This window comes from Anguilla rostrata, chromosome 4 (assembly GCF_018555375.3).
Source record: "Anguilla rostrata isolate EN2019 chromosome 4, ASM1855537v3, whole genome shotgun sequence".
NCBI lineage: Eukaryota > Metazoa > Chordata > Actinopteri > Anguilliformes > Anguillidae > Anguilla > Anguilla rostrata.
Window position 1 is genome coordinate 1500001 of NC_057936.1, and position 13240 is coordinate 1513240.

Consider the following 13240-nt stretch of genomic DNA (forward strand, 5'->3'; position numbering starts at 1 on the left):
CACGCACACACGCGCACACACACACACACACACAAAAACATACAGCTGAAAGCTAAGAATCCTTTTATTCTCTCCCCCATGTCTCCCCCGCTCCATATGTGTACTCTGTATTTCCCCCCGAACCGCGCGCAGGCTGGCGGAGCTGATGTGTGCCGCGCGTCTGTAATTAGCGTTTCAGCGACGCCCGCGGACGGAGCGCGAGAAGCGCGGCGTGGGTTTGGGTCGCGGGTTTGGCACGCGGTCGGATGGGAGCCTTCCGGCACGAAAGGAAGGTTCTGTCGAACGCGGGCCGCACCCCGAGCCGCTGGGCTTCATTAGCAGCTGGAGGTGATTGACTGTGCATCAGCTCTTCAGACTCAGGCCTAAACTACAGACAGAGCTTCAATTTGTTAAACTGGAATCAATTTGTCTGAAATCCCACCCCCTACCTCGCTCCCCCCCCCCCACACACACACACAAACACAAACACACACACCTCCCACCCTGGCTGTTCATTCCTGTAAATGAATATGCAAACGAGCTGGAGCTCATGTTTATTTTCCTTCTCCTGCTAAAGTCGCTGTTATGCGACGCCCAATCAGAGCGCACTGGATAGATGGGGTCATCCTTTCCGCGGTTCGGGGGGGGGGGGGGGTTTGGGTGCTTTCCGCATCAAACTCGACCAATTAACACGCGGGTTCAGATTGCAGGCGACGCCCCTCACACTTGACCTATTGATTCTCAGGTCACATGACCAAAGGTCAACAACACACAGCGTTCTCTGCCCCCGCACACGCACACAGACACACACACGCACACGCACACACACGCACACGCACACACAGACACACACGCACACACGCACTCACACACCCACACGCACACACAGACACACAGACGTACACACACACACACACACACTCACAAACACACACACGCACACACAGACATGCACACGCACACAGACACACAGACACATGCACACATGCACACACACGCACACACAGACATACACACACGCACACGCACACACAGACATACACATACGCGCACACACACACACACACACACACACACACACACACACACACCCATACCTCCTATTCCCGCTCATGGGAAAGGGCTGGTGCTACAGACACAGCAGAGTTCACGCTGGAGAGGGACTGTAAGCGATCACTAGCATAAACACCCCCCCGCTGCACCTGAGCCATCTCATCTCAGCCAATCACTGATTGATCACCCGATTACGCGAAATTCCACGTCTTTTAAAGGCGCGATTAAGACGCATTTACCTGTTTCATTCAGCAGTATTCACCGCACTGTATGAGTAATACACAAATACCTACCAACAGGGAAATAAGACTTAAGACGTGGGGATTTGGGGATTTCTGTACTTACAGGCGCAAGACATACCGAAATCAGAAAAGCCCAGAGAATTTTTTTTTTTTTTACTGTGGACTAACTAAAAAAAAAAACCCCACAAAATGTCAACTAGATTTGATAGAGTACCTTTAAGTCACACAGAGAACACAGGGGCCCTGTCTGAGCCCTGCTACTGCTGATTTAACACTTCTGAGTTTGATGCATTCGCTTTAGCTTTTACTCTGAGATTGCACAGCCTGTCCGCTCCATGGCTTTGAGTAAGGGTGGGACACACCAGGAGGGAAAATCTGTCTGGGATCCCACGCCAAGTTCTGCTCTTAATTATCTAATTATCCCAATCGTTCATTTGATCTGACATTTTTAATAAAGTAATGAGCTGCAGCTGCAGCCTGGGTGAAAATGTTTCACAGCAGTCTGATCCAGGACAGGTGGCTACAAGGCTTTATTTATTTATTTATTTATTTATCATTTTTACATTTAAAAAAAATATAAATTTGGAACCAGTGAGCATGTCCAATTCCCGCCCTAATATGAAACTGCCCAACTGTCTGGAACTGCACCCGTGTACCCACGCGAACCCCACTGCCAGTTTGGGAGAGTGCAGACGGCCGCAGTTCCCCTCCGAAACACACGGTGCCGCCAGCTGCTTCTTTTCACACCGCAGACTGCAGCCGAGCTCTCACAGAGTGGAGTCAGAGGAAGACCTCTCATATGCCACTTTCGCATGCAGTCCCCCTAATTGACCACTGTTGAAATGCGGACCCTTAACCGGCTCAGCCTTCTCGTAACCTGGGTGACACAACCACCAATCACGCGTGACCATGTGGGGCTATTGGCCACAGTCAGCACCGGCGCGGTCCGGATTCGACCCGAAGGCCACGAAGGCCACCTCTCTCACCTGACGCACCTCTCTCACCTGTTCAGCCACAGCCGCGCAGGTGCACGCCACATTCCACACACACTGCAGGGGTCAGGCGCAGGCCCTCCTGATCCTGGGGTCAGAGGTCACGTCTCAAGGTCACGGAAGTGGCGTACGCATCGGGACGTTAAAGGGTTTCGTGTTTCCTGTCGGCATCGCTCTCTCTTCCTCTCTACCCGCTGCCTCATTCTGCATTCCGCTGATGTCCTGATTCAGGAAACAACCCAGCGCCCCGCCCGCCACTGCACAGGGGCTTCACTCCTCCTCTTCACTGCTTATCTGAGCTCTGTTAATTAGGACATCCACCTTTTACCTGCTCATGCCTCACCTCTTTCGCCAGAACTGAAACATATTCCTCCGCTGTTCACCTGGTTTTACCTTGTGCACGGGAGAATGTGCTGGTTTTATGGGAAATATTGCTTCATGCATTATTGTTTGGTAGCACAGTACACTAAAACACTTTTGTAGCGTATGCTGTACTTTATCACAGGTGTCCAGCTTGATAATCACTGTTACCGGCTGTTTTCTATGCGCTCTTACTGCTCGGATGATGAACGTTTATGCTTCTCCCCGCGCTGGCCTTTAAAGAGGCTGTAGATAAGCGTGTTGGCCAGGTAAATAATATGATCAACGATCTGCTCTGCACTTTATTTCCTGCTTTGCTTAAATATCGCTGTCGCGTTTTACGTTGTTTACATGGTGATGCGTGTCCTCAAACAGCGCTGCTTCACGCGATGCGCGTTTCCGTGGGTACGGGCCGGCGGTGCGTTTCCGTGGGTACGGGCCGGCAGTGCGTTTCCGTGGGTACGGGTCGTGGAGTGCGTTTCCGTGGGTACGGGCCGGCGGTGCGTTTCCGTGGGTACGGGCCGGCGGTGCGTTTCTGTGGGTACAGGTTGGTGTCGCGTTTCCATGGGTACGGGCCGGCGGTGCGTTTCCGTGGGTAGGGGCCGGCGGTGCGTTTCTGTGGGTACAGGTTGGTGTCGCGTTTCCGTGGGTACGGGCCGGCGGTGCGTTTCCGTGGGTACAGGTTGGTGTCGCGTTTCCGTGGGTACGGGCTGGCGGCGCTGTTCTCAATGCTATCAGCTGGCTCAGTCAAAGCCTGGACTGACGTGAGTAATGATGTAGAAACTGCACATTTCTGTGACTCTCTCCGCAGTGGAACAGGCCTGTATCCGCTCCGCCCGGCCGCCTGGCTCCACGTCCAGGTTCAGCACTCTTGCACTAACACCCCCCCCCCCCCCGGCCCGACTCTTCTGCAGACGGGGGTCCGTTTCCTTTTCCCTGAAACGTCATGTTGGCGATGGTTCTCTCCGCGCGGCCAAACGCGGTGAAGTGGCGCTAAAGAGGCGTTGTGAATAATTAGCGGTGACGGAGGAGGCGTGGGTGACAGACGCGCGAGGGGCGGCCCGAGGGTGTGGGCGTCACGCTCCGCGCCCCACCGTAATGTCCCGTGTAACTGCCGGGGGGGTGATGCTTTTTTGGGCGGCGGCGCGGTCGACGGCGAGCGCTGAGAAGCGCGACGCCTCTCCCCCGACAGTCCCGCCGTGGTGTTTCCCTCCAAAAACAGCCCGCGGGCCGACACCCCCGATAACTCCCCCCCCCCACCCCCTCCAAATTAGACACGCTGGCTATTCTGTTTCCCATCCAGTCATCCCCGCCCCCTCCCCCCCCCAGGTAGAAAATTAAATCGGGCCTAATTACTCTGGGAGTAGCTCAGCGGATTCCAGCGTCGGGGGGGCGTGGCCACGAAGGCCGAGGCTGTGGATTGAGTCGTGGGGATGGGTGGGGGGGGGGGGCGTGGGGGGGCAGGGGGGCAGAGTCTAAGGGAAGGAGGCCAAACGGGCCTGTCGGCCCCCGAACACGACCGGCGACGTGGTTCAACAGCCAGAACCCTGCTTTCATTTCTCACAGAAATATTCTCCTTTACATCAGCGGGGGTCGAGCGGGAAATCAGAATAATAACTACAGAGGGAAACACGCAGAGTTTGGCACATTTTTCCCGAGGAAGAGTGAATTCATTACAGCCTCAATGACACGACATAAATTTGAGAATCAATACTCGGGTTGGGGCTGTAAACAGCGTGTCTGCATGAGTACAGGAAGCTGTTTAATCTGCAAACAAGCTGCGGATGATGAACTGATCCTAAACACAGTCTCAGGTAACCTGTGCTACAGATGCTGTGGATTCCCCGTGTGATGTCATTTGGCACAGTTATATCTTCCCATGGCTCACAGCTGATCGTTAACTTACGCACCCTGCAGACTAATCCTGAGTCACTGTGCAGAGGACTAACGCTGTGATTGACATGATTGGCAGGATATGACATAATGCTATTTAACCCCCCCTGCCTAACGAATTTGACCCCCCTGCGTCTCGTTCCAAATGGGGGCAGAAACACGAGCGGTCACACGAGCGGTCACACGAGCGGTCACACGAGCGGTCACACGAGCGGTCACACGAGCGGTCACACGAGCGGTCACACGAGCGGCTTCCTGGCGTCGGGGCGTGATGCAGCCGCGAGGAGTGGCTGGCCTGACATCACAGGGACAAAGAGAGAGAGGGGGATTAAAGCGCGGCGTTTCAGCTTCGTCTTTTATGGCCGTGCGGCGCTGCGGGGTTTTAGAATCGCAGCAGCGAAGGTTCTTCAGCCTCACCAGGGTCCTCCTCCTCCTCCTCTTCCTCCCGCTCTTCCTCCTGCCCCTGCGGGCCGGTGGCGGTGTGTGTAGCGGCGCGGCGTAGCGGCACACGGTGTCCGCGGCGTGCCGGGTCGCTCATTTGCATAAGAACAGGACGTGCGCAACGGGAACGCCGAGCCCCTCGAGCCTCCCAGCAGAAAGCGGGACGTTCACTGCAGCCTGCGAGAGGGGGCCGAATCACAGGCATTTAGGGCCCGGGGGGGTGGGGGGGGCGGGCGGGGGGGTGTGGGGGGGGGGCAGGGGGGTGTGGGGGGGTGGGGCGGGCGGGGGGGTGTGGGGGGGGCCCGGGGGGTGGGGGCGTGGGGGGCGGGGGGGGGGGTGACGGTTAACAATACGTGACGTGCTTAGGCGTGAGCGTGGAGCCGCCACCTGACTGCCCCCCCCCCCAGCCTTATTATAAATGTGCGCTCCCCTGGGCCCACGATGTTGCATGCGCACTGACTGAGCTGTGTGATGCTCTGTGTGTGTGAGACGCTGTGTGTGTGTGTGTTAGTGTATGTGTGTATTAGTGTGTGTGTGTGAGACGCTCTGTGTGTGTGCATGTGTGACACTGTGTGTGTGTGTGTGTATTAGTGTGTGTGCGTGTGTGTGCGTGTGTGACACTGTGTGTGTGCGTGTGTGACACTGTGCGTGTGTGTGTGTATTAGTGTGTGTGTGTGTGTGTGTGTGTGTGTGACGCTCTGTGTGTCTCTGTCTCCAGGAGCGCCATGACTGCTGACTTTGTGTACTGGCTGAGTGGCGGGTCGGAGCGGAGTGTGAGCGGCGTGATCAAGCGCTATTGGCAGGTGAGAACGGATGGCCCAAGGTGGCGGGGGTCCGCAGGGCGGGGGGGGGGCGTCGGCCAATCAAAGGGCCCGTGAGGGATTAGGGCCTGAGAGACGTCCCCCAGCACAGCGCTCAGCGCTGAAGAGTTTATAATGGAGTACGCGGAACTCTGCCCCGCACCGAATTCCAGGAGCCCACTGAGGAGTCCCCCCACAAAACGCCCCCAGAATTCGTCCCGCGCTTTTGTTAGTCGCGTATTTTACAGCACCCCCACCCCCACCCCCCCCCAAACCCCCCACCCCATTCACAGTATATCATCCCTGTATATCACATGGACGGTCCTGCGGCAGTGCTGGCCCAGGAGCCTCAGACACACCCGGGCTAGGGAGCGTGTGAAAAGAGACGAGCTTTAATTAGAGCGGAGCTCCTGAAGTATGAACCGGTCAGGACCAGAGGTCACTCCCGACCCCTAACACGTAAGCGGCCGGACGTCTGCAAAACCCATGGAATTTTAAGAATGCGAGTCCCTTATACTGACTGAAACCGCTACGCTGCTGTAACCTGATTTAGACTTTTTATTTATTTATTTATTTTTTTTAAGCAGGCCACTCTGTCTTTGTAGCAATAAACCCTTCGCTTAAACGGGCCGATAATGAAGGCGGCCGCAAGCGGAATGCCATCCCGGCGTTCCTTATTTTTTCTCCCGCGTCAGCGTTCCGGATGATGAATCTCCTTCCCATCGATCTGGCCTTTCGGCCCCCCGCTCCCTCAGACTCCCTCGCCTCGCGCTGCCGTTTCCGTCCACAAAACCGGGGATCGTCCCGCTCGGTATTATTTAGCAATAGCGTTAAAGACACGTCCCCCAATTCTGACAGTAGGCCAATTAGGATTTTTGTAAAGAATTTTGTTAAAATAAAGTGGCAAGTGAGATTTGTTTGAGTTTAGCTCTCTCGTGTTTGAGCCCATGACGGTGCGAAGCGTAATCATGGGTAACGATGGGTTACTTCCGACTTCACACGCTGTTTAATCGACCAGCCCACAAAAATATATTTTTTCCCCATATATTGCTGTTCTCATAATATTTTCAGCATTTTAACTAAACTGCACATACCACTGATGGCAATAAAACATAAACACTGACTGACCTGTGAAATCAGAAACTGTTACAATTTAAATGTGCAACATGTTTCCACTTCTACCGAGAAATGTATTGAATAACATGTAGAAATATATCGCTATTGCAATATACTAACTGTCACTTCTTTGGTCTCATTGGTGTTGGATCGGGGTGCCTCCATGTATCTAAATGTTTCATAATCACTACATATGAGTGCAACAGATTCATATTTCAGACGTTCTGCTATATACAAAAAACAGGTCGTGTTGAAAGCATGTAAATTCAAATAGTAAATTTTCCTGGATAGTACATTAAAAATATAAATGAAACAGTTGATTGGGTGTGCTACATGCCTACAGAGTCACTTAACGCCGTCTGATTGATTAATGAGAAATCGCTTAACTGCACACAGGCTTTCAGTCACCAGCCCCCACATTCACAGCTCAAACGGTGCGTTTCGCAGGGATGCTAATTTCACGCTGATAGCGCGCTGCTGCAGGTTCAGGCCTGTTCGCCCGCGATGGAAAAGCAAACTGTCCCAGTCCACAGGGCTCGTATCAGCCCACTTCCCTCCGGAAAACCACGGCCTCAAGTCGCAAGGACGGTTAAAGCAAACAAATGTTGCGCATTTGCACCCGAAAATTTTAAAGGAGGGACCGCGTTCCTTAAGCAGGAGAACAGCGCCGCGCCTCAGCTACAGTGCGTGCGTGCGTGCGTGTCTGTGTGTGCGTGCGTGTGTGTGTGCGTGCGTGCCTGCGTGCCTGTGTGTGTGTGTGTGCGTGCGTGCGTGTGTGCGTGCCTGTGTGTGCGTGCGTGCGTGCGTGCGTGCCTGCGTGCGTGCGTGCGTGCGTGCGTGCGTGCCTGCGTGCGTGCGTGCGTGCGTGCCTGTGTGTGCGTGCGTGAGTGCGTGCGTGCCTGTGTGTGCGTGCGTGAGTGCGTGCGTGCCTGTGTGTGCGTGCGTGAGTGCGTGTGTGCCTGTGTGTGTGTGCGTGCCTGCGTGCGTGCGTGCCTGTGCGTGCTGCGTGCGTGCGTGCGTGCCTGTGTGTGCGTGCGTGCGTGCCTGCGTGCGTGCGTGCGTGCCTGTGTGTGTGTGCGCGTGCGTGTGTGCCTGTGTGTGTGTGCTGCGTGCGTGTGTGCCTGTGTGTGTGTGCGTGCGTGCGTGTGTGCTGGTGTGTGTCGTGCGTGCGTGTGTGCCTGTGTGTGTGTGCGTGCGTGCGTGTGTGCCTGTGTGTGTGTGCGTGCGTGCGTGTGTGCCTGTGTGTGTGTGCGTGCGTGCGTGCGTGTGTGCCTGTGTGTGTGTGCGTGCGTGCGTGCGTGCGTGCCTGTGTGTGTGTGCGTGCGTGCGTGCCTGTGTGTGTGCGTGCGTGCGTGCGTGTGTGCGTGTGCGTGTGTGCGTGCGTGCGTGCGTGTGTGCCTGTGTGTGTGTGCGTGCGTGCGTGCCTGTGTGTGTGTGCGTGCGTGCGTGCGTGTGTGCCTGTGTGTGTGTGCGTGCGTGCGTGCGTGTGTGCCTGTGTGTGTGTGCGTGCGTGCGTGCCTGTGTGTGTGTGCGTGCGTGCGTGCGTGTGTGCCTGTGTGTGTGTGTGTGTGTGCGTGCGTGCGGAACCAAGCGGCACGGCGAGCTTTCCCACCGGGGTTCGCTCCCAGTTCGCCCGCGGAAGGTTCCGGAGTTTTTCATCCTGAAGGTGAACGCGAGGGCCTTGATCCTGAAAGGGGGGAGCGTCTGCATCCGCGCCGAAATCTGCACTCCCCGGGCGGGGGGGCGGGGGGGAGGGGGGGCAGGGCGGGGGCGGGGGGGAGGGGGGCAGGGGCGGGGGCGGGGGGGGCCCTCTGTCTACATCAAGCGCCCCGCCGCTCGCTTCATTTCCATCCCGCACGGATTCTGCTCCCGCTCCACGCACCTCGCAGTGTTCCGTCCTCAAAAGAGGCGCGTTTCCCACCCCCCCCCCCTTCTCCCCACCCCTCTCCCCCCTCCCCCGTGGGCTGCACGTCTCTCCATGAAAGGTCTGGAGTACAATAGGAGCAGGTCCACTGGGGGGGCCTGCGCGGTGACTGTAGGGATGGGGGGGGGGGGGGGGTAGACTCGCACAGCCTCCTCCAATACAAATGTGAAAGGGGAGATTATTTTATTTTCCAGGCAAATGTCACCTTGTGTTAAACGACAGGAAGAGACGAGAAGGAGTAGAGACACGCACATCTACTCCAGAGTCGCAGTTACACAACCTCGTGAGCTCCACGGGGTCCTCACTGCCGCACTTACTAACAGCATTTACATCCACGTTTCAGACTTTTAGTTTTGATTACGTCTGATGGAAATGCACGCAGCACACGCAAAAGATCTCATATTATCCATCTGTCTTAGTGTTTTTAGATCAGACACTTTCACCCCCCCACCCCCCACCCCCCAGCCCCATACAGGTGGTTTAAGGGCTCACCATGGCTGTTTATTTCGGCTTTAACTGATGGAGGGATACAGTCAGAGACATGTGTGATCTGACTCAGTAGATCGCTGCTCTACTGCTGTTTTTGTAAGCTGTACCTTCTTGCAGAACTCATGAGACTAAACTCTGTCTCCCCTCTACTACAAGTTAAGCACGTGCGTTTAAAAATAAACTATTTTTACGTCATTATTTATTAAAAACAAGCAATTTGGAAGTGTCCCTTAAAGAGTTGGGGGGTGAGGCTCTCTCCACACGCTTCCCTGGGGTGTGCGGTCTTTCTGGTTGAATATTCACACCGTGACCAGTTCCCTCATCAGCAAACATTTGTGGAAATCCTTTAAAACCGCCAAAGCAAAATGGTGACAGAGGCCAGATCGTGACCGACTTGATTCGGGGTGACAGGCGTGTAAAACTCCAGTCCTGGTGGGCCGGCGTGCGCACGCTGCTTTTAGTTCCAACCCCTTATTTATAGCTTCCTTTTTAAAAAATAACTGTATACAGAAATGCTGGCTCACGCAAATATCAATCCACAATAAAAAAAAATTAAATTAAAATAAATAAAGATTCATTAAAAAAAAAAAAACATTTCCACACAAGGAGAGATGTGCAATCTGCAGGTGCAGTCCTTGACTTTATGAGAAATGTCAGATGATGTCATAAACGACTGATTGAGTAATGCAGATCAGGAGCTGGTGGGAAGTCCTGACGTGGACTGCCCCTGGCACATGGACTGCCCCTGGCACATGGACTGCCCCTGGCACATGGACTGCCCTGGAAGTCCGGAGACAGAGCAGGGCTGCCCTCTGTGAGAGGCACTGACTCAGATAAACTGCGCTTCTCATGCCCTTTGAGCTGTATTAAATTTAAACCTGATAATGCCAGACAACGCAATCAGTGTTTGACCCCCCCCGGCCCCCCGCTGCCCCCCCCCCCCCCCGCCCACCTGCTGCAGACGCCATCCTCCTCATTTCTAACCTGTCTGCCCGGCAAATTGGCCTGAATTTATCTGTCGCTTCTCATCGGCGCACGAGAATCTCCGCTTTGGATTTCAATCAGCGCACGTGAGAGAGAGAGAGAGAGAGAGAGTGAGAGAGAGAGAGAGAAGAAGAAGGGGCGAGAGAGGGAGGAGGGAAGAGAGAGACGGGCGAGAGAGAGAGAGAGCAGAGCGAGAGTGGGGAGAGAGAGAGGGAGAGAGAGAGAGGAGAGTGGGCGAGACGGAGATGAGCGAGGAGAGAGAGAGAGTGGGCGAGCGAGACTGCGAGCGAGTGAGAGAGAGCTGGAGAGGAGAGAGAGAGTGGGCGAGCGAGACTGTGAGCGAGAGAGAGAGAGCGGGCGAGCGAGACTGTAGAGAGAGTGAGAGAGAGAGAGAGTGGGCGAGCGAGACTGTGAGAGAGAGTGAGAGAGAGAGAGTGAGAGAGCGGGCGAGCGAGACTACGAGCGAGTGAGAGAGAGAGAGAGAGTGGGTGAGAGAGAGAGCGCACGAGCGAGACTGCGAGCGAGAGAGAGAGTGAGAGAGAGAGAGAGAGAGCGCGTGATGCTAGCCCTCTCCAGACGAGCGGCGTTACGGAGCCTCAGCCTCCACACACCGCACCGCCGGAACAAAACCGGATTCACAGCTCAAATTAAATCACCCCGGCAGAGTGACTCACGCGTGTCAGAGCAGGCGTACCCCAAAACCACAGCGTCCCCCCACCCCGAGCTGCTGGGGTCATCACTGCTCTGCCCCTCCCCCACCCCGAGCTGCTGGGGTCATCACTGCTCTGCCCCCCCGCCCAACCCCCACCCCGAGCTGGTACACAAACACCAGGACAAGCTCCAGCCAATCAGGATCCTTCCAAAAAAAAAAAAAAGAGCATGTATAACGCAGTGAGGGAGTCTGGGGGCCCGTTAAAAACCCTCAAACTGAAATACTCCCCCCGATCGGCGGCGTCCCGGAGCAGGCAGACCCCCTCTCCTCTCGACCCGTAATAGCCTCCCCCCTCGGAGGGGGAGGAGCCTGTGTTTCACCTTCTCTCAGACTGACTGTCACAGGAAGAAAATTACCAAACGGTAAAAAAACCCGCCATTTTTACTGTCCTTAGACGATCAAAGAAACTCGCGATGCTCTGCGTTATGAGTCAGAGACCGGCTTCGCCGCCCGGGAGGCGGACGCGTCTGATTTAAAGCTTAAGGAATGAGTATGCATTACCGCCGCAGCCAGGGCCGCCAGACGGACGGGGATCTGGGAGAGCGCGGCGCTTTAGTCACTCTGCGAGGGCGAGGGAGCGGAGGGAGGGAAGTGAACGGAGGTGTGTTTGGATCCGCAGGCGATGCTGGAGCAGGCCGCCGCCCGGGAGGACAGGTTCTCCGTCATGTACACCCCCTGCCAGGCAGCCCCCACCGAGGAGGGAATCGAGAAGATGATGGAGGCCTTCCGGAAGAAGCACCCCGCGTTCACGCAGTACCTGTTCACAGGTACGGGATTAGGCGCGGCCGGGGGGAGTACCTGTTCACAGGTACGGGATTAGGCGCGGCCGGGGGGAGTACCTGTATGGGATTAGGCAGGGCCGGGGGGAGTACCTGTTCACAGGTACGGGATTAGGCAGGGCCGGGGGGAGTACCTGTTCACAGGTACGGGATTAGGCACGGCCGGGGGGAGTACCTGTTCACAGGTACGGGATTAGGCTCGGCCGGGGGGAGTACCTGTTCACAGGTACGGGATTAGGCACGACCGGGGGGAGTACCTGTCACAGGTACGGGATTAGGCAGGGCCGGGCGGAGTACCTGTTCACAGGTACGGGATTAGGCAGGGCCGGGGGGAGTACCTGTTCACAGGTACGGGATTAGGCAGGGCCGGGGGAGACGCGATCGCGGGACGAGCGCACGGAATCGGACACGCCGCACTCCAGAGGTCATGTGACAGCGGGTAAACGCGTACACCGCAGAGGCGTCTGATTGGTCAGCTGCACTGGTGAGCAAACAGGGTCTTTCTGAGCGGTGTTCAGCTGCACTGGCCCTTCTGAACAGTGTTCAGCTGCACTGGTGTGAGTACACAGGGCCTTTCTGAGCAGTGTTCAGCTGCACTGGCCTTTCTGAGCAGTGTTCAGCTGCACTGGTGTGAGTACACAGGGCCTTTCTGAGCAGTGTTCAGCTGCACTGGCCTTTCTGAGCAGTGTTCAGCTGCACTGGTCCTTCTGAACAGTGTTCAGCAGCATTGGTGTGAGTAAACAGGGCCTTTCTGAGCGGTGTTCAGCTGCACTGGCCCTTCTGAACAGTGTTCAGCTGCACTGGTGTGAGTACACAGGGCCTTGCTGAACAGTGTTCAGCTGCAGGACAGAAGCAGGATGCTCTCAGAAAGCACAGCCTGGGGACTCCTAATGGAAGCTAATGAAAGTGTTTAGCATGATATTAAACGTCTCTGGGCCATGGTGCAGTCATCACCTGGAGCTGGTGGAAGGTGCTGGAAAGGTAACCTCCGGTGTGGCTCTCATGTGACTGAGAGAGGCTGCTCCTAAATTAGAGCCATCGCGGGCTAGCTGTGAGCCGCACCTGCTAATCAGCTCTGTTCATAGCGAGGGACGAACATGGCAGCTTCGCTGGGGTCAGACGCAGCGTTCAAACTTCACTTAGCCTGCGTCTGTCTCAGGAAAATCCAGAACCTTCCACAGAACACCAGCACCGAAACCCAGACCTGCAGCGGTGCATTTCAGATCAGACAAACATCCCTCCCTCTGCCCAAACTGTAAACGGGAAGTTAAACTACACAAACATCCAGTCCAGTGCTCTGTCTATAAACATATAGCACAACTATACAGACATCCAATCCAGTGCTCTGTCTATAAATATATAGCACAATTATACAAACATCCAATCCAGTGTTCTGTCTATAAACATATAGCACAATTATACAAACATCCAATCCAGTGCTCTGTCTATAAACACATAGCAAAACAACACAAACAT

At 55.5% G+C, this 13240-nt stretch overlaps 1 protein-coding gene across 1 annotated transcript in view; it reads left to right on the plus strand.

The window, feature by feature from the left end:
- LOC135254069 (spermatogenesis-associated protein 16-like) overlaps positions 1-13240 on the plus strand; it is a 60389-nt gene that overhangs the window by 30770 nt on the left and 16379 nt on the right. Inside the window, exons 5-6 of the mRNA XM_064334020.1 lie at positions 5679-5763; positions 11605-11752. Of these exons, the coding sequence (XP_064190090.1) occupies positions 5679-5763; positions 11605-11752 (233 nt within the window). The remainder of the gene's footprint in view (positions 1-5678; positions 5764-11604; positions 11753-13240) is intronic.